Source organism: Melanerpes formicivorus, unplaced genomic scaffold, assembly GCF_026170545.1.
Source record: "Melanerpes formicivorus ecotype bairdi unplaced genomic scaffold, bMelFor1.0.p_v2 SCAF_50, whole genome shotgun sequence".
In the NCBI taxonomy this organism is placed as follows: domain Eukaryota; kingdom Metazoa; phylum Chordata; class Aves; order Piciformes; family Picidae; genus Melanerpes; species Melanerpes formicivorus.
In genome coordinates, this window is record NW_027142402.1 from 321,330 (window position 1) to 342,730 (window position 21,401).

Here is a 21,401-nt window from a genome sequence, read left to right on the forward strand (position 1 = left end):
TTGGTCAAACAGCAGCTTTCAAGAAAGGAGGCTGCAAACCAGGCCCTGTACATGGTACTCTGTCTTTCACTTGTTGAGGGACTGTGGTTTCAGCCCCTTGAGACACTCCACAGAATCTGTTGCTTGGTAATAGTAACCTTCATGTAAATTAGCTTGAGCTTCGAAAGAACAAAACATCTTTCATTAGTCACGGGTCTTAAGCTAATGAATTCCTTTGAGGGAGCTGGTTAGCAGAGGCAGCCTTCCAGAGCCAAGCAGCACTAGCGCTGGCCTAAGATGCATTACAAAGGCTCTCAAAAGGGCCATTTCTTCACACTCCTTAAATTGGATTCAGTTTCTCTCTACCAATACCCAGGCTCACCTTGACAATGGCACTAATAAAGTGAGGTCTTATCAAAGTGGCATCAACCTCTCCTACAGAACAAAGCTGGGAAGAATTACTGCAGTCATATAGCCTGGCCTCCTGTCTCATATAAATCACCTGGACTGATTACTGTCCAACAAAAGCACAAATTAAAAAAAAAAATCTCAAATATAAAATGTTTTTAAATTATTTTTTTCCTTGAAGATCTACTTCAGTTAAAAGAACTCCTGCCACATGGTGAGGGAAAGGGGTTAAGGACCAGACAGGTACCGGAAGAGCTGCAGAGAACGTGCAAGATTCCAGTGCCTGGACACAAACCCACCTGGAGTCCCAGCTCCCACCTTCACTCAGGGAATTGCTGATGCCTTTCACATCAGGTAACCCCCAGACACAAACTGAAATCAGCCTGGCACTTAAAGGACTTCTTTCGGGCCTCCACTTGCTCAAATTAGTAAGCTGCAGTCAAGCTGCCTCAAGTGAGTCTCTAGACTTCATTCTTACTTTCCATTTAGTCTCTAAAAAATCACAGGAACAGGCTGGGTAGTTTCAGAAGTGACTTGATCAAGCCTGCTCTACACTGAAACATGAGAAATCAAAGACCAAGTAATTGAAGGTGCAAAGGTAACATATTCTAGCCGAACAATGCTAAGTCTAGGTGAGGATGCTCTGACATGAAAGGAGACTGGTCCAGTTCCTTCTGATGAATTAGACTTGAGCAGGAGAAAATCCACACCATGGTTGTACCTGCAGGTATTTTCTGCCTCTTGTCTAAAAGAGGCACCAGAGGAAACAAATCCAGTTCTAAAATGCACAATTCTTTTTGCAGGGCAGTTATCAGAAATCACAAAGACTGTAGGCAGATTCAGACTTCAGAAAGTGTCTCTCTTTATCATTTAAAAAAATTACTCCCAGAGAATTTCTGCCAAATCATCAGCAAGCTGAAAATCACCTCTGAAAGAGCAAAGATGCTGAACATTTTTCATGCTACTAACATGAGGAACAACCCGTTGCACACAAGCATGCAGCATTTGAATCAGGAAGGTCAGTGTCTGGCACTAAAATTAATCACACCATGCAGCTCCACTGCTGTTTTGTTTATTGCACATGATCATGTGAAGTGCTCAGGCCCAGCTAAAACATAGCACAGGCAGTAGTGGTAGGAAAGTGATTTCCTTTTTAGGCTTTCTCTCTCTTTTGTTGGGTATTACTGCATTTGTTTCAGGTACACTGACACCTCAGAAAGGAGCATTCTGTAAATTCTTTACACAAGAAACATTTTGGCTTAGACAAACCATTCCAAACCAGGCAAGTAACCTTTGTTATTTAATATACAGGTGAAGCGTTGGAAACTGTGAAGGTGGGCACTAAACCCAAGAAACTGAATGCACAAAGAAATCCTGCAGACCTGCTGCAATTCTGGAGAATGCTCATGTTTATTTGTTGTTCTTCTCAGGTATTTTCACAGGTGCAACATGTACAGGAAAGACAAAGCCATTCTACTTAACAGCTTGTTTCAAAACAGGAATTCAACATTTCTTGACACCAGGAAGTGACTGCTCCTCAAAAAGAGCATCAAACCAGTTCATCATGGCAAAGTAGTGGCTCCTGGAAAACTGGGCTCAAATTCTCCATCTTTCCAACCACAACAAAGTTGTGCTCTGGATTTTTATTTTTCACACAAAAATAAACCAAAATCTCTTTCAAGGAAGGCACTGTTGAAGGAAGTGAGAGTTAAAAACCTTCAACAGCTGCAGAAAGACCACTGAAATTTTGCAGTTGTTTATGCAAATGCCCAAGAAAATAGGAAAGCATTAAGCACTCAAGTGAAAAACATGGTAACAGAATGCAGGAACAGCAAAACAATTTTCTTCTCTATATACATAAATATTTTTGCATGAGCAACAAGAAATGTCAAAAATACACAACTTTGAGTACAAAATAATAGTTTTAGCAATAGATTTGTACAAATGAGACTTATGTAAGCGGCATGCTTAGACAGAACGAATTCAACTGCAACATAACTCAAAATACATTCCTTTCAGATCCTCCTACCAAATATTTCTGACACTGTGATATGAGGGAAGAGAGCTGAGTAACAAGTAGCATTTCTTGAGAAGGAGGAAATTGTAACTCCCCATCAGGACAGAGAAGGATCAACATCGGTGTTCAGAGTCCTTGGTCTTGGCCAAGCCCACTAAAATGCCTCAGTAGCCCAAATCCTGCCACCATGTGTGTTTCAGCACTCCAAATGCCAGCAAGGTTATGCTGAATCTTCGCAGGATCACCCAAAGACTGAGCAGTTCAGTGGCCTTCAACGTGGTCCTGGGCTTTCAGCTGTAATGGTCAAGGCACTGCTCTAAAGACAGCATGTCAGATACAATGGCCCTGTAAACACATCCCCCCACCCCGGGACACTTCTGTGCCACCTTGCTTCTCTTCTGAACACCTTTTTGTTCACTGCATGCTCTGATGACCTCTATAACCTGGTCAATGTCAATGCTGTAGCACTAGGTAGGTCACTTCTGAATCTGGGTTTCTCTTCTCCAAGTATCAGCAGGAACAGTGGAAACCCTGTTACAGTCAGGGTAAACAAACAGTCAGTTGTCAAGACAAATTAACTTTCCTTAATGTCTGGAATCTCTACTTCCCCCAGCACTTATTGGAAATTATGAAATCCCCACAAAATACTTTCCTCCCCCCGCAGAGGTAGCTCCACTCACCCTCCTCTATTACTCATCTCCTTTCCTTCCTGAATTACTGTGTTTTACAGCATTCATCTACACTTCTGACTTGATAGCTCTGGAAGACAGCAAAAACACCTGTTCCTGTCAGCTCAGACAGTGCATGCTTCACTCTGCTACATTAGCTCTAAGCACAGTTTTGCTGCTCTCAGAGATCAACAGGCATGACAGCTCTGGAACAGAAAATCCATGCTAACCAGGTCCTAACCTTCCACTGTCAATGCAAATGTGATTGAGAAATAAAAGCTGTACTGAAGAGACACCAAAACACTCTGTTCTGCAACAGAACTCCTTTACTGCCTCTCATTCTGAACAGAATAATCTGGATCACCATCACTGGAGTTGAGAAGGACATCGATAGCATCACTGCTGCCTGTGTGCCTGTACAAGTAACGCACAAAGCCAGCTAGCAGCTTTTAAAAGCATTAAATTACTATATTCAAAGTGGTTTCTCTATTACTCCTAAGTATTGCCAACACTTTTACTGATAACTGTCGATGAGAAGAACAGAGATAACTTACATCAGTTCTTCACTGAGGACTTAAGTAAAATCCAGAGTGTGACTGTTTGGCTGGCCTCAGGAAGCAAGCAGTCCCTGGACATCCACACAGAACAAGGCACTTCCCTCACAAAAGAAAAGCTCTGTACAGTGTGGACAGCAAAAAATAGGTCCCCATGCTTCGGGGTAATGAAAGAGATGGAAGCAAAAGAAGCTCAAACCTTAGCCCTGGATGTCAAGTTTGTTGTACACCAGTTTTCCTTGGCTTGGTCACAAGACAGCCCCAAGGAGCAAGAACACAAATTCTGCAGGCGTTCCTCCCCAGCCTCAGGGTAACTGGGGATCTCATTTCAAAGCCCAAACCCAAGTCTTAATTTTACTTACCTCACAATTAAATATTTAGCTGAATAAAAGAAATAAAATACCTTGAGTCTGGATTGCTATACTCAGTACAGTGCTTTCTACTTTCCAGGCAGACACTGAGACAGCCTGGCAATCAGAGATGTGGTTTGGCATTTCAAGGAGAGCAGCTGATACCTAACAGAGGAGAACAGCAGAGTAAGCCCTGGAGTCTGTGGGCACTACAGAGGAAAAGGGGCAATGAAGAATCAATGTAAAGTAGAATTGGAGGGAAAAGGGGGATTCAGCTTACATCTCAGACAAGCTCTGATGGCTACCTCTTACTTGTTATTATCAGCTTACAGTTTCCTCCAATACTTACACTGGAAAACAAGCAAGGTGGGGATTTTTTCCCCAGTCATTACTATGCAGACCAAGTCCCAGCTTCAGCTATGACTCATGTGCTATTTGTTTGCTGGTTTATCCTACTCCTCATGCCACCCCAGTGAAGGGCTGACAGCATGGCTTGAGCAGCGTGGAGAACTCAGCTTCACAAACAGCCTCACAGCAACATGCTGCAGGCCCACAGTTAAACTTCAGGTAGGTTTTCAGGCATCTCCTCAGTATGGACAGCTTGCAACAGCTGAAAGGGTCAGCCACAGCTATCCCTTCCCATGTGATGATTTTCAGTTTTCATCTGAACTGTATTTTTCTAAATCTTGTGTCAGCCTAAACCTTGAGGTGTCTTTTCCTTGCTTGATTTCCCTCTCATCCCTCCATCTTCGCCTTCCAACTCCCCTGGTAACCGAGTAGTCAATGCTAACTTTTGATCAGTTGCTAGAAACCCAGCAGATCTCTGACTGTATGTGCAGCTAGACTGACCTGCACTACCCTCCTAGAGCTTACATGGGGCTTCCACTGAACAGGCTGCCCAGAGAGGCTGTGGAATCTCCTTCTCTGGAGACTTTCAAGACCCATCTGGATGCATTCCTGTGTGACCTGCGCTAGATTCTATGGTCCTGCTCTGGCAGGGGTTGGACTTGATGATGTCCTGAGGTCCCTTCCAACCCCTTACATCCTGTGAAAGCCACCAACGTAACAAATAGTGACAACAATAATAATACCCCTTCATTTCAGAATCAAATATTCCCATAAACACATTCCATAGCAAATTTTGTAAAGTGCACAAAATATTACTGGAAATTAAGGGGGTGGGGAAAGAGTTTTCTAGTGTCACCATGAGAACCTCCAAAATACTGTTAAAATTAAATAGAAGTAATCTAATGAGACTTTTTGGCTCCAATATATTGGCAGACAGCAGCAACATTTCCAGAAAAATTACACCAACTCAATATCCTGTATCTTAGCAGCATCAAAAGTCCCTACAATTAGATGCAATTGCAGGCCTCGTAAGCATAAACCTGGCAGAATGTTGTATGTGTAGTTTTCCTTTAAAAGAATGGATTTCCATGGAATCCTTAGAGGTAACATTTGTTTTGTTTACATTATCTTCTGGCAGTAAACCCAGCTAGAACCAGCCGCTTGCCCTCCCTCTATCTTCCCTCCCAGCATTGCACAGTACTGGAAAACGTTCTAAGATACGGCCACAGGAAAGAAGCCATATTAAACAAACCCAAGGTTAACCTAAAGACTAAACCCAAACAACCCCAGAATAGCAACAGCCCCTGTGCAGCAAGGGCAGCCTCACACCACCGACCGGTGCTCCCCACACACGTAGATGGCGCTGGGCCGGATGCGCCGCCTCGTGTGGCCGGGGAGCTGCGGCAGGAACTTGAAGTATTTGGGCATCAGGTCCAAGCATGCATCGTGGAACTTCTTAATCCTCCAGTAGTAAATCAGTGGGTTCAGTGCAGACTTGAGGTAGCAGAGCCAAAGGAGCCAAGTGCTTATCTCAAAAAAGTTGTGCTTGTAGTAGAAGTGGCTGTTGAATGTGGCAATAAGGCTGTAAGTGGTGAAGGGTGCCCAGCAGACTATGAAGACAAGGAACAAAATCAGGATGGTTGTGAAGGCACGAGTTTTAAAGCTCATATCAATATTCATCTGAAAAGGTCTCTGTAAGCTCATAAGACCAAGTTTGCTGGCCTGGCTGAGGCATATGCTGTCGGGGTGGCTATGGATACGAACCGCGTTATGGCGGACGGTGTTGAGTATGCCCATGAAAGAGTAGAGCATCACCAGGAAAGGGATGAAAAAAGAAATCAGCAAGATAACTATCACGTAGGCTCGGTACCCTGAGCTCAGGGAGTAGCCAAAAACACACTGAGGTGCTCTGGAGGGGATCTGGAGGTTCGGATTCCCTACTGACAAGGGAAAAGCAACGACGAAGGATGCTGCCCAGGAAATCACGATGAGGACCTTTGCACGGCAAGGGTTCAGCTTATCTTGCCTCTGAACTATGATAAGGAATCGGTCGATACTAATAATAAGCAGAATGGCTACCCCCTCTATGACAAAAAGCCAGAAGAACATGGCAGAGACTCTGCAGAATACATCCCCAAAAATCCACTGAGTGGTAATGATTGTTACCAGAGCAAAAGGCATGTTCAGCACTGCCAGCAGCATGTCTGCAAAAGCCAGGCTTGCCAAGAGGATGTTAATTGCAGATCTCATCGCTGCCTTCTGGTAGACCATGAGGCAGACAACAAAGTTACCGAGGAAGGAAACCAACACAATAAATATCATAGCAGCAGAAAGAATGATCTGGAGGGGCAAACTCAAGCTCCTGAAGACATCTTGCGACGGCAGGACAGCTGTGGTGTTCACCAGCAAAGCACCTCCCTCAGTGGTGAGCACGTATCTCAGTGGTGGTGTTGTGCCACTACGAAGCAGGGACTGGGGAGTGGTAAAATTCGTATAGGCATTTTCATAAACAATAAAAGTAACATTGGAGGTCCCAGAGTGGGCCAGCGTCAACACCGGGGAGAAAACCATTGCTTCAGGAGAAAGGAAAGCAGAACCAAAGGTCTTCAAGGCATTTCATCTTGTTCAGGCAGGATGCTATTCCTGGTTATTTAACAAAGCAAAATTCAACTCTGACAGCATCAAAGTTCTTAAATTCATGTCAGTGTTTCCATCTGAAAAAGAAGAAAAACTTAAAGAAACAAAGCTTCTCTGAACCCAATGGGAACCAAATCAGTGCCACACTTTCCTTAATGAAAAAAGGGCTCTCAACACATAGTTACACTTCAGGTCAACTCAATCTACTTCAGCACCAGTTGCACAAGTCTCATACTCTTGGTGGGGCTGTTTCACGTGGATCCTGCTCCTGTAGCCTTGCCAATACTGGACAACATTCTCACTCTCCAGGCTGTTTCCTATTATAACCGGGACCAGAAAGCTTTTTTATTTGAAAACAAACTTTATTGATTAAGAGTGAATAAATCAAACCAGTAGAAGACCACAGAGTGATCTGGGTTGGAAGGGACCTTAAAGATCATCTAGTTCCGTGGGCAGGGACAGTATCCATACTGAGGACTTGTAACGGTTGACATATGTCATGATTTTGCTCTGAAATTGCCTGGAAACTTCAGTAGCATTTGCAAATAGCTGCTGTAGTGTCAGTATCACCTCTCTGCTGTGTGGTAAGCACTGCAAAGCCTACCTGTCTGAGCTAGCCTCCACAACCTGGGCTCCATGTCAGGCATCAGCAGGGCATGCCTCAGGAGAAACAGGCAAAACATCCTAACCTGTCATTAACCACTACAGAATTTGTCCTCAGGATCAAAGCATCTCTCCATTTGTTTCATTCAGTGACTGACTCATATCAAGCTGCAGGATACCAACTCTTCTTCAGCCACTACACCCCTTCTCCCTGCTGCACAGGAGAGCAAGCTTCTCTTTAATGCCTTTATCTGGATGACAGGACTGAGTGCACCCTCAGCAGCCAAAACTCATCTTTCTTTGGTCATTATAAACCTTTACTAATCTTCTTTAACATATCTGTTAGAATGGAATCCATAGCCAACAGCAGAAAGGTTAACACAGGTTTCCAGGACAAGCAGGCAAGGATTTTAGTAATGAACTGCAAAATCTCACCCAAAGTTCCACTGAGGTTAATGACTCCACAAGGCTGGAAAGCTGAAGAGGGAAGGAAGGTGTAGTGTTCTGCAGGGACTGCAAAAGAGCAGAAATTCAAGATTAGATCCCCAGGGCAGTATCTTTTTGCACTAAGCACTAAGCTTAAGGTAACTTTTGCATTTCTGATGGTTTCTGACAAGATTCTTCCACCAAGGTTCAAAAGGGAACTAATCTGTCATTAGGTAAATGCAAAGCCCCCTCCCAGACAACAATCATGTTAGCCAAGTGTTCAGAGTTCTTAGCTCTCACCATCCCAGCTGTCTAACAGCTACCTCCTGTCTTCTGCTTTCTCCCCTCAGTATAAAGCTTATGTGCTTTTCTGTGGAGTGCTAAGAGGAGGAGAATGACCCCATGTGGGCTGCTGTCTGCACCTAGCCAAGTACTTCAAGTTCTGCCACAAGCATTAGCCATTTGGCTGTGCATAAGGCATCAGCCACACCTTTTGAGGAAGGACAAAGGGCTCAGTGGTGATCGGCGCCTCACCTAATAAGGGGACCACAGGCTGTGGATCTTGGGTAGAAAGAAATTCCTGAGTGTTGCTTCTCTGCTTGCTGCTTCCTGATGCTTTCCAGGCAGTGCTCCGCTCTGTACTCTCTTTATCACCCTGAGGGATGAAATCTCTCCCTACACCACATGCTGCATCTGCATGCTCAAGTGTGTTTTGGGGTCAAACTTCTGTAACTTGCAGGCAACTCAGGTATATCCTTTGCTGGCTGTCCTCCCTCCTCAGAGTGATTGACAGCTCAGTCAATCAATTCAAAAGCATCTCTTCTGCAACAGCCACATGGCATTTTCCTTTGTCTTTTTCCTAGTTAAAGAGCTTCTACCATGAGCATTCACACAATTATTAAACATGCACCTCCATCCTACTTCCCACCCTTCCCACTTCCCCCAAATTAGGTGAGGGTAGAAATATAAGCTGAAAGTGAGGGACCAAGGAGGTAACTTCACAGTAATTTCATTCAGTCTTCACTGTTCTTTTAAGACAGATCCTATAATTTCAAAGGCAGTGCTGAATGGCAATCACACAGCCTGTGACAGACAGCCGTGCTTTGAATAGGCAAGCTCGATGGTGGTTCAGGAGCTGGGCCGAAAGGCAGAGCTCTTTGTCACAGCATTCTCGATTCTGGAACACAAACCCTCACCAGGTCTTTTCAAATGCAGAAAAACTTCACACAATCACTTTTTTTTTTTTTCCCCCATTTCAGTGCTGAAAATTTCTGGATCTGCACATTTTCTCTCAAGCAAGGTTCTCACTCATATGCAACTTTCTTTTTATGGAACATAATAGACACAATTATTTCAATGAAGTACACACTTAAAGCTAAATAGCACACAGATTTCATTCATCAAATATAATTATTGCTAGAACTGTGTCCTCTGTTTTTAACAGCTTTTGAAGCTAAAAGGGTTGTTTGAAATCTGGATAGCATGCTCAACCAGAAGGAAAAGATTATGTCTCCCATGCCAGCCCAACACCAGTCAGAACCAGTGTCTGCAGCAGAGGCAGCAGGGCACACAGCAGTGCCACACCACCAGCTCTGTGTAAGAGCAAAATACGCTGAACGCTGCCAAGGTGCAGAAACCCAGAGCTGGGCATGCCTGGTGCATGGGTTGTGCTTCTTGGAAATGATTTAGGCAGTCACAAATGAGAAGCTTCTGCATGCTTTACAACTGCTATCAATGGGTTTATTGTGGAGGAAGACTTAGTCAAAAACAGGTTCTGCAATAAACCCCCTAAACATTAAAAGGTAAAACGCTGGGGGGAGGGCAGGAGGGATGGGAATTGCCAACAAACAAGAAGGCCATAGGCTCATGTACGAAAAACATGTATGTTGAGAGCAAACACTCAGAGTGTGCCTCCTGACATCCCAAGGCTTAGCAAAGCAGCCCAGGACACCCTCCCCTCTTGGCGCGGGCCAGTGGGCAAGCACTGTTTGCTGCGCCATGGAGCAGAGGCAAGGAGTGTGCTGCAATGGAATCCTCTCTGCTACAGCCAATGCAGAGTGAGTCAGAGCACAAACCAGCAGGGACAATGTTCTGGCTCCCCTAATTGTTCCCCCTGAAATGAACTAGCAGTGTTCAGTTTTAATATCTATTTACATACCCTAAATTGAAACTAATCAAGTACACTGCATGTGCAGATGACCCATAAAACTATTCACATGAGGCATTAGTTTAATTTAGGAAAATTTCCCTTTTTCCCCACTCTATAAACACCACTGTGGCCATTTTCATATGAAAGTATTGTGGGAAACAGCCACCTCTACTTTGGATCATCAAGCAGAACTAATTGCCCTCTTGAGGACACTTCTTTTTGTCCTTAATTTAGAAAGCCATTAACTGTCAAGAAATGTCAGCCATGGGAATCATTATTACTATTCTAAACCACAAATATGCAAAATTTAAAGAATAATTCTATTTTCTCAGCTCCTGGGAACAAACATATTCTCAATTTGTTGATCATGTGAAAGGACTTATGCAGCTAGGTTCATTTCTAGTACTGTCAGTGTTCCCTTTGACTTCTACCTTTCCCACTAATTCAGTGGTCCTCTTAACCATATCCATGCTGAAAAGCTAACTGAATGCTGTATTACTGAGGAGTAAACTTGTAAAGTACTGCTGAAAACATACTCTCTACATGCCTAGTTGCTGCCTACTTATTAACATCACAAGCGAGCAGCTTCCTAAATGCTTGGTTTCCTCAATTTTAAGTGGCCTTGGGATTATGCATCAATACATGACAGTTTGACAAATAAAACAACCCAAACAAACATACCAGTGCAGACAGGCTCCCACAAAGAGCAGGAATCAGAAGTTATCTTGTGCTGTTGTGTTCAACAAAGCGTTCCCTTCCCGAGTAGCCTGTCCAAAGAATAAACAAGCAGTTAGTCACATATTCACACCCAAGGCAGGCCAGGATCAGAAATACTCACGTTTTTTCATGCAATAAAGCTATTTTTAATGGAAGAGGCAGAAGATGCTGTTTCTTCTCAGAAGGCAGCTCACATGCCCCTTCCCTGCAGAAGGGATAGGCCTTACACAGGACTAAAACATCTAGGTTTCATCAAGCCAAAAGGATCCTCACCTATTCCATCTGTGGAGCATAAGAATCTCACCATTTAATAGCAACGCTTGCTAGTACTGAAATAGCAGAACTAAAATCTTAAACGTTAAACTTGAAAATATTTCCCAGGCTGGAGGCTTCAAAAATACTCTGCAATGTTCTGGGTACACCATTGCTTTGCAAATGAGTGATGATGGCAGCCCCGACCCACGTGTAGACTGACAGTGCTCAGAGCAACGCAATAAATCCAGCCGAGTGACAAACCTGGAGGAAACATGCAACAGGCTTGCTCCTTCACCTCTTGCCCTGCAGACCTAGGCAAATGGCAGCAGAGGATTCACATCTTATCCATAGGCATCTAAATGTCTGAGGGATGCAGATTTCAGGCTGCTCAGACCTCTCCCTGCCTTCTCCTTGCCCAGTCAGTCCAGCTTACCAACAGCACTGGTTGCTGTCTGTCCTCTGGGCTGAGCTGAGTTGAGTCTTTATCCCTGCAGCTACATGGTTAGCGAGGATGGCTCAGCTATGCTTGCCCTTCTCTGTGGGATTAAAAAAAAGGACAAAACCCTGCTGTATCAGTCAAAAACTTTGGTTTGGCAACCTGGCACATTTTCAGCAGTAGCATTAGGAAAAAAGAGCCAAGGTCCTGGGCAGAGCAACTATCAAAAACACGATTGCCTTACTTTGAGTAACTTCACAACTCCCACAGGTATAGCAGATGCTAACCACCATATCTGTGAAGCTCAGAACCTGCAACTTTCCTCAGATCTCTTGTGGCTCTCTTCTTCCCCATGTACTTAGAAGAATCTCAACCTACTTCCTTATGACAGTTTTCCAGCAGGACCATCCTGCTGCCAGATCTTTGTTGCACCATTATCTGTGCACTGAGCAGCAGCTGTAATGATTATTTTTGGATCTGTTTTACTGTACAGCTTTTGTCCATTTTCTAATTTTAACAGTAAGGTTTTGTTCAGTGACCCACACACCAGGTGGTCTGAGTGGGAAGTTAAGGTGCCTTTTATAAACAGTGACAAAACAATGAACATTAACCAACCAGAAAATGCAGGAAATTAACTTCTCATGGCATCATCAATTTATCTGCCCACCTAAATGAGTTTAAAATACCAGCTTCAAGCAGCCTGATGTTCTAGGGACACTCAGCTGCCACTTCATTTAGAGTCTGTTTCCTTAGCAACACTATAATCCATCTGGCTGCAGAAAGCTAAATTCCCAAATCATATCCTCCTGTACACCGGAAATAGGCTCGGGAACAGTTATATTTTAAACTGCACACAGTCGTCAGGATCAGTGAGCTACAGATGAACCTGGGAAGGCAATAATGTTCACACAGTCACTCCTTGCTGCAGCCTGATCAAGCGATTCAAGTGCTGAGACTTTCAGCTCCTGGGCGTTACAAGAACATCTCTCTCTGACAGGAAGCTGAGCAGCTGAAGACCCAGGTCCTGGCTCTCAGACACAGATATCTCCTATTTCATCTTCAGCAAGAGTTTCAGAAATGAAAACGTTCATCTTTGTTCCACCATGCCCAGCTGAAGGAGCCTTCAGAACTGCACATGGTCAATCTGTTCTCTTAAGACTTTTCCGAGAGAAGTAACCTGACAGAACCAGAATGCAAAGCTACTGACGGCAGCAAAAGCAGAACGATGGAAGGTGATTGCATTACAAAGCGGAGTCGCTTTCTACTCACTCTTCAGGGGTTTGCATCGAGCACTACAAATACCCTCTGCACAAAGTAAAATGCAAATCCAGTCCCCACAGCAACACTGCTAAGAGCATAAACTGCACCAATTCAGAATACTCAGGAAAGTCAATTCAGAGTCTGGAAACTAAGCGGCAATCCCCCAGTACTGCAGCCAAGAGAAGATAAAGCTGGGTAACATCAGGCCTCTGCCACCACTGACAATGGCAGAATGTCCATGAACCACAGCCCTCCGGACCCATTTCTGTCCTGCCCAAACCACTGATGCAGGTACCACCACTGTCTAGGGCTGACAACTGCCTGCTGCAGCAGTCAGGATGCTGGGATCTTCAGTGTGCTCTGGAGCTTGCCAGAAGCCCACAGACACTGTAAGTGAATCAAGATCTTTCACCTCCCTCATCGCTTCCAAGTTTGAAATCTTGAAGACCACCAAAAGGTGTTCTGTCCCTCAGCCAAAGCCTAATTTGTACTCATTTCTACTGCCACCAGGAAACAAAGAATCCAGTACATTATCCAGATAGCTGCACACCCAGGAACAGAGACAGACTTTGAAGGCTGAGGGGAAACAAGAGAGAATCCACGGGGACTGCTCCACCTGCAGCTCCTCGGCTTGCAGTGTACCACAGAGATGCTTTGTGAAGTCCATCATCTGTGGGGACCTTGAAGCATGAATTCATCCCAGTTCATTTGGGTTTAGCAACTTAACAGAAGTGCTATCACCTGAGATTTCATGCTTTGATTTGTTATCTCCAGCTTTTGGAACTTGCCCTCTTATCTTATAAAAATGAAGGGAGTGGGGAGAGAAAGACTCTTAACTTTAGCCAGCAAATGCACTGAGCCCCGTCCCTATCCTCATAACAAAGGCAATGGGAACTTCTCATGGCAGATGCTGTGATGCCAGTAAGGAATAATACAGCCTCTCCCTGTTATAAATACCCCATCATGCCTTTGTGAGTCAGTATTAAATATTGCCAACTTTCTTTCAAATGTCACCTCCTTATCGTGACACACTTGGAGCCTGAGCAGACGTGCTGAAGGAAGTCAGGAGCGTGAAGGATGGAATAATTTCTGCCGGTTCATGGACCCCTCAAATCAGAAATACAGCAAGATGAGGGACACCCTCCTGCTCCCCTGGAGAGCAGGCAGCTCCTCTCCAGACTAAACACAAATTTCTCCAAAGCACTCAAGAGAAGCACACAAAGCTCTGGGGCAGCAGCCTGCAGGTGTATGTGTTTGAGAGAACAGAACTGCACACAGGACACACACTTCCCTTCAGTGTTTCATGACAGGTCTGGAGCTAGATGGGGGAAGTTGAGATTTCGATGACAAGATTTTTTTACTTTATTTCTTAAAATCATGTTGGTAGTAAGATTAAGGACAGGAAATCTGGATACAAACACAATTTGAAATCATTATCTACATTTTGGAGTTCATGTATGGAGGAGCACATACACACAGAGCCACTGGCACACAAATCAACACACCACACATACCTTATACTCCTGCATTTATAAACACATCCACAAATACCAGGCAAGGCTGCAGAACAAGTCTAGAGACAACTCAGAAGCAACAACTGACAGTCAAAATCAAAACAGTCAAGTAATACAGGGCTTGGTGGAGCATTACCTACCGAAGAACTGAGCTAACTCAGCATCCCACCTGCTTTCAGATCACTTTGGCAAAAGAGAGCAACCTCTGTTTTTCACAAGACACCATGCTCCCTTTTCTATCTTTATACCAAATCAACTTTGTACAGCCCTCTGAAAGGGACAATTTTGTGAACTACACTACTGATGGAGAAAACTTGTAGTAATGACCACTTTGAGTGGTAGCAGGTTTTGAAGTTCTCAGGAAGCATAAGAAAGGCAGAGTTATTATTCTCCCGCTTTGTTGCAGTCTTCCCTTTGTGCTCAAAGAACCCAAACTGAACATCTTGTTTGTTAATTTCTATCACTTTTCCCCCCTTTTCCTGGTTTTAAAATGAGAAGACCGCTTGCACAAGACAGTGAGACAAGGAAGATAATTTACTGTTTCTGAAGAAGGAAGGCATTGTGAGTATGAACACCACCACAGAAACACACTGAAGTCAATTACCAAGCACTCAGGACGTGCTGTGCATAAGAAACGTGGTCATACACTGAATAATGACAAGAAAAGAAAGGACTGCAAAAGGTGCTTGGCAAGGATTAACCTTGCCTGAATGGAGCTGTCCTAGAAGCTGGAGGGAAAGGCTGACAGCCACAGACTCTCACAACACAAAGCAGAGAGACACTGAGCCATAGGTGGGGTAGATGGCTTTCTGGATAGGTTTACTTTTCTGTGTTGTCTACGTCAATGCCTGGAAGTCAGCTTTAAGGATATCAACAAAGGGGGGACACCAACAAGGGAAAAGGACTTACCCTAAAAATAAATGCTATTAAGATTTGAAAGTCAAACTCTGAAGACTTGAGAAGTACCAATTATAGAACTTTAACTAAACACTGATAGAGACTTTAGCTACATGAATAAATACTCCTTATCCATGCAGAATCCAGATCCTTTTAGAAAGCCCACTGCTCACCAAGATGAGCAACTACTCAAAACCTTGCTTTTCTCCACCATTATTGTATGTTACCATATTTAATCAACAATTCACACCTTGCTTTGGTAAGTCCAAGGAGGATAAAATCCAGGAAGAGATGCAAAACTCATAACCATGCAGTAATTGTGATTGTCCAATCTGAGATCCTAAGTGCTCTAAAGAAAAATCAGATCCTGGATAGCATAAAGCAGAGCTGCCAAAGCCTGCATCATCACCACTTCATAGCTTTACATTCCCAAACATTTCTGTGCTTATGTGGTCTTAACAACATGCTTTTAATATAGATCTAGACCGAGGTAAATCATGTCACAGTTATGCAAGAGATTCTTCCAAGTGCCATTCGAACCAGAGGGACTCCTCAGACACTTCAACATGTGCAAGTGTTAACATGTCACTGCATCAGTGCTTTCACATCAGGGGCAGAAGGAAAGGAAAGCTCCCCCTTCCCCTGAAGCACACACTGAAATCTCTCATGAAATACAAATCTTAGTATTGAGGTTTCCTTCAGCTGAAACCTGCTGGAACTTGCCTGAGACAAGCCACCTGTTCAGTGCAGTACTCTAAAAGCACTTACTAACTCCCATCACATCTGGAGGGCTTAGGCAAGCATCTAAGCATCATTCTCAGTCAAAAATGAGGCAGATAAACACTTTTCCTACTTCAGTTCAAACTACAATAGTGGCCAGGTTAGCAAACTGATGGCTGACAGCATACATGGAGGAAAAAAAGGCTATATTAATGTATCTGACATGTCTATGAGTGGCAGTGCACCTGGCAGATCAGTTTCCCACGAGATTCTAGTTCTGGATTCTAGATTAGAATTCCTTAGACAGCCACACATCCCCTCGCCTCACTTCCCTCACTAATATCCTTTAGAATGGCTCTGAAGTCCATTTATGAGATTACTGAGCTGAACTACTGACACTGACAGCCAAGGAGCAAGCAGAGTGTACAAGGCAGGTGCACCACTGAGCCCAACAGAGAAACACAGACCCACAGCACAGAAATGGCATCAGATGGCTTCAATGACCATCTCACCGACCAGACAGGCATCCAGCATGGCCAGAGCCCACAGTGATTGATTTTAGATGTCTAGCCTAGGAATTTTAACATGCTAATAACCTCTCCAGATATCCAAAATAATCTTCAGTGCATAAAAAAAACCCAAACCCAAACCCATAAACTTCCTCTGACCAACCTACTACCTACAGACAAGTAACTGGAAAAGCAGCATTAGAATGCAGGCCACGGGTGTGCGCACCCACCACGGGGGCTGCCCATGGACATGCTCTGCTCCAGGGGTGCATTCCCAAACAAGCAAAACAAGCCATGGGAGCCTTTCCCTGATCCTGCTCACCCCTCCCTTATGGCAGGTGGGGAAGTCACCAAGCCTCCACCCATCAGCACAAGTGGAAAAGGGAACAACCTTGACAGTTCAAAGCACTTGACTGTGAGAAGCAGCATTTTATAGTGACAGAGATCTGGCGCAGGGAAATCAGATCTATGGCTCAGCAGAGAGTTCGGAGAGGCTACCGACTCAGCAGAGAGACTGTGTGCACACCAGTAAATCAAGCAATGCCAGGAACTATTCCCTGGAGGGGGAACTCCAGACTGCTGAACGCTCTCCAGGCTTCACCTGCTATGACTTAGAGGAAGACTTTCAAAGCGGCACATGTAAGGAAGCACAGGAGCACAGCCTGCTTCAAGTCATCTACACCCTGCAGCAGATAGGAAAATTAGAAATGAGCAGAGCTCCTCCTCCAGCTTCCTCTGAGCAGACTTTGTGTCTGATCTAATATGCACAGTCTCATTTATTTTCTCAGTTTCAAAAAAAGCAATAATAACTTTTTATCTGTTTAAAATATGCTCCTTTAATAACTGAGTCATGCAAAATAGCATAAAGAGCTGGGTTTCTGCAGGCTGAGCATTTGGCAGCAAATATTTCACGTGAAAGTTATGTACAAATTATTATTATTATAGTTACTAGTCACTACCAAATTTGCTTCTGTAGACTAAAAATATAATTACTAGTGAATCTACTATGTTATCCTGAAACACAGCTCTAGCACTGTTGGCAAATACACTTCCACAACAGGTAACTGCAAAAGCAACAGTGCACATGCATCTGACACCCGACAGCACACACTGCTCTGTGTGATCAGTGCTTTTTGCAGCCTCTTTACAATTTCAGGTATCTAGCAATAGCTTATTGAAAAATGCTGGTGAGTGACCAGTGCCTTTGCTGCCTCTGCTCTCATGTTCCAATGTAGATGTCCCATGGAAAATGTGCTGTGCAAACCCTCTGCCAGTGCTTAGCATTCACGTTTTCAGCAAGGCTAAAGAGTTTTTCCTACCAGCTCTCCTGGGCCCGGCTCTCATTTGTCTGCTAACACCCCGCCCTGACCGCTTCAGACAGGCATGTCAGCTGTATGCAAATCCACCGCTTGCTTGGGAAAGTCTTTACTGATGTCCAAGGAAAACTTCATGACATGCTCTGTCATTACATACACGTCAGGCTACACCGTGCTGCCTGACGTTTAGAAATCACGCGTGCAGAAGAACCATGTGGAACACCCCAACAAAAGCCACGGACTGGAGCAGATGAACAGCGATGAGGATTTTTCAGGTGAGACTCCCACGTTTTCTCCAGGGGCGACTTCCCACATCAGGGGCACTCGGTGCCGGGGGCAGCGCAGCCAGCCTCCCGGGGCGTCCCTCTCGCCCCCCGCGGCTGCGTTACGCGGGGAGCTGCAGGGAGCGCGGCCGCCGCCGCCCCGCCGGAGGAGCCCCGCAACGCCCCTCGGGCTACTGCCCGCCAACGGCGCCCGCAGCGGGAGCGCCCGGGCCCATGCAGCCTCCTCTGCCCCCGAACCGGCCTGGCCCACGGGCACGGCTGTACTGCCGGGGGCCGCGGCAGGACCCCTGCGGGACCCTCCGGGGCTAGAGCGTCATCCTGGCCGCGGGACCGCGGTTGCAGGAACCGGCACAGCCGTGCGGGGCTCTCGGCGGCCGCCGCTGCAACTCTGTCCCCTCCTGCCACCCCCTGGGACCACGGGTAGCCGCAGCCTGGCCCCTCGGACCCGGTGCCAGCCGCGGAGCCTCGCCTCACCTCACGGCGTGGCCGGTGCCCCGCGGAGCTCGGCGCAGAACGAGCCCGGCCTGAGCCCGTCCCTCTGCTAAGTTTCCTGCCATCGCGGTGGCCGGGGAAAACAAAAGCTTCGAAGCCGGGAGCAGGAAGAGGAGGAGGAAGGGCAGCACCAGCAGAGGAGGCATCGCTCGCCCGCTGCCACCAACCGCCGGTGGGCAGCCCACTCAGAGCCGCCTGACCGTTCGCCTCGGCGGCTGCTCTGCCGCACGGGCAGCGCCGCGGAGCCGCGGGGCACACCGCGGGCAGGCGACCCAGCACCGCCCTGCCGTTCGCCGTCCCGCCCGCCGCAGCCACAGCGAGCTCCGCCTGCGGCCCCTCCTCCCAGGGGTGTGCGCAGGCTCTGCCCCGGCGTCTGCGGCGGCTGTAAGCGCTGGCCGCGGCGGCCCCGTGTGTGCGGGCCGGGGCTTCCTCTGCGCCGGGCACCGGCGGCCGAGGGAGCTTTGTTCGCTGTCAGCGTGCAGCAGGCTGCTCTTGTAAGGCAGAAGACGCCGCTGCGAAAATGCGGCTATCAGAGCTGCAGCCGAAAGCAGGGAGGACAAGTGCGGGGGCTCTGAGTCTCCTGGCAGGCAGGGACGCGAGTGGGCGCTCGGCGGTGGTGCAGTGCTCGCCTAGAGGAAGGGAGGCTGGGTTGGGTGATCTCCGAGGTCCCTTCCAACCTCTGCCGTGCTGTGATTCTGTGAAATCAACATAAAGTGGCTCTAGGAGCTGCTGTCTGCGTGTATAGAGTTACATGGGTGATTTTGAAAGACCAAGCAAGCATTCGTGTTCCGGCACAGGTCAGCTGGCCAGGAGGAAGGTGGGCCGGACTGTGGCTGGCTAAAGGCTTTGGGGACTTGGTCTAGCACGGCAGTGACATGATGTATTGATTCAGTCTGAAACCCTCAGGTATTATCACTGCACTCCATCTTGTGGAAGAGGCAACAACACGTTTTTAAATAATCCTATAGTGGTTTTTTTTCGAGTGATTAACCCTAACAATGCCTGCTTCTTACTGCCAGAGCAAGGAGCTGCAAATAGCAGTCATACAAGGAGTTGTTTAATTCTGAATCTACCTAATTGCACCCAGTGGATTTGTATAAATGTCCCTCGGGTTTAGCTTTGAGCCTCACATCTTTGTTTTGGGTAGGAGCTCTAAAAAATCATTGGGAGAGTGTAAAGACAAATTGAAGCAGAAAGGAACTTGCTTTCTAGGTGAGGTTGCCAAGTGGCACCTCAGATTTGGGAGAGCTCTGGGTGGAGCAGGGATGATGACTTGTGGGGACCTGTGGCTGGGTCAAAGGCTCAGCCACATAGGATTACTCTGTGGGGAGCTGACAGACTTGGGTTTATTGGTTCTTTTATTGTTACCCCTGCAATAAGCTGTGTCTGGGACACTGTTGAGGATCCTGATCTCGCTTACCAAAACTTCCCAAACAGAGAGGCTCTCTCTGCCCTTCTGCAACTGCCTTTTGTGGCTTGTGACCTTTTCCCCCTGAAGTTCAGTGCTGCTTTGGGAAATCAGAATAGGCAAAGGCATATTCATACATGTTTGTGTCTGGCAGATGCAAACAAAATGGAGCAGCTGATCTGGATTCACAGCTATAGACAGGTTAACCTCATAATAGTTGCCCTAGGACAAGCTCAAAAAGAAAGACGTTCAATGAATAACTTAAAATACAAAGGGCTAGTTATTCCAGCTGATTATTGGGCAGAAGTAAAAAGGTTATCTTGAGGAAAGACTGCAAAAAAGCTTAGTCATTCAGACACCCCACACCCCCCAACCCCCCCCCCCAAAAAAAAAGGCAGGGGAAAACAGGTCTTGTGCAAAGAGAAATTAGGAGAAAATTCTACGTACAAATGGTGATTCTCTGCATTCTCTCAGCCCAAAAGCAGGTTCCTCAAGGAGGCTGAATCTGATTAGCAGATGTTTTCCAGAGTTCCCCTTTTTGCAGCCATGCAGGTGCCCCTGCCGTAGTGCAGCACAGAGCAGTGGTGCAGCATGGAGCAGTGGTGCTGGGTGAAGCCTCTGCCTGGCTCTCCAGAGAGGGCCTTGCACAGCATAGGGTGCAGTGGGCTCTGTCTCCTGGCTGTGCCCAGGCCACTGTGGTGGAGTCGGTCAGAGTAATGACTTGCTGCAAACAGGGCCTTGGAGCTGGTGTCTCCTTGCCTATCAGCAGAGCAGTGCAGACAGGCTTCCATTGCTGAGGCAACACTAAAGGCAGGGAGTCTTGGTTGCCTACATTGCTTGGTAGCTTTTTTAGGCTCCTTGGTCATTTTCCTAGAGCAGTGACTCATTCCTTCAGCACCATGCTGATTGCATTAAACCCTTGTTGTTATTACAGTGCAAGTAACATAATGCTGATGCTAATCCACTTGGTGTGCAACTGTCAGAACTCTTGAAACAGTCATCAGATGAAAGCATTTCAGTGTTATTTAGACTCTTCCTGATTATTCTTTTCATATTTATGACATTGAACTCTGTTCAGTGGTGATTTTCAGTATAGTATGTGAAAACTCAGAGCAAATGGTCAGGCTTTTTAATGAAACCTTTAGTATTGTTTGAAGGGAGATCAGCACACAATGTGACTGCTCTTCAGCTTTACTAAAATTCAGCCTCACAGGCTTCTATTTTTTTTCTTACAGAACAGGCCAGAGTAATGTTGGAGTGAGGGTAGTAGGGAAATCTTCCCCCAAAGGAAGTCTGCTTTTTCAGAATGTTGAACATAAATGATAAAATGATGCAATTAGTTTTGTGTGTGTTGTTTTTTCCCTAATAGTAGCAAGAAACCCTGCAGATAAACAGACTAAAAATCAGATGCTGAGAGATTTCATGTTTGCACTTACATTGTTAAGCACTAAGTT

General features: G+C 45.9%; 1 protein-coding gene across 3 annotated transcripts; it reads right to left on the reverse strand.

The window, feature by feature from the left end:
- Nucleotides 1-1,374: 1,374 nt before the first annotated feature.
- GPR63 (G protein-coupled receptor 63) lies at nt 1,375-18,653 on the reverse strand. Of its 3 annotated transcripts, XR_010990012.1 has the most exons (5): nt 18,522-18,653; nt 10,821-10,906; nt 8,000-8,077; nt 4,030-7,038; nt 1,375-2,935 (listed from the first exon to the last, which is right to left on the reverse strand). XR_010990012.1 is itself a non-coding variant. In XM_068160411.1 (4 exons), the coding sequence occupies exon 4, from the start codon at nt 6,893-6,895 to the stop codon at nt 5,648-5,650; it is 1,248 nt and encodes a 415-aa protein (XP_068016512.1). In that variant the 5' UTR covers nt 6,896-7,038; nt 8,000-8,077; nt 10,821-10,906; nt 18,522-18,653; the 3' UTR covers nt 1,376-5,647. The 3 variants fall into 3 exon arrangements, 2 of the variants coding, with proteins under 2 accessions (XP_068016512.1, XP_068016513.1); XM_068160411.1 differs by having other exon boundaries at nt 1,376-7,038; XM_068160412.1 differs by lacking the exon at nt 18,522-18,653 and having other exon boundaries at nt 1,376-7,038; nt 10,821-10,977.
- Between the last annotated feature and the right edge of the window lie 2,748 nt (nt 18,654-21,401).

What these genes read in the sequence shown, in the direction of transcription:
- GPR63 (XM_068160411.1), bottom strand. Translation starts at nt 6,895, where the DNA reads ATGGTTTTCTCCCCGGTGTTGACGCTGGCCCACTCTGGGACCTCCAAT.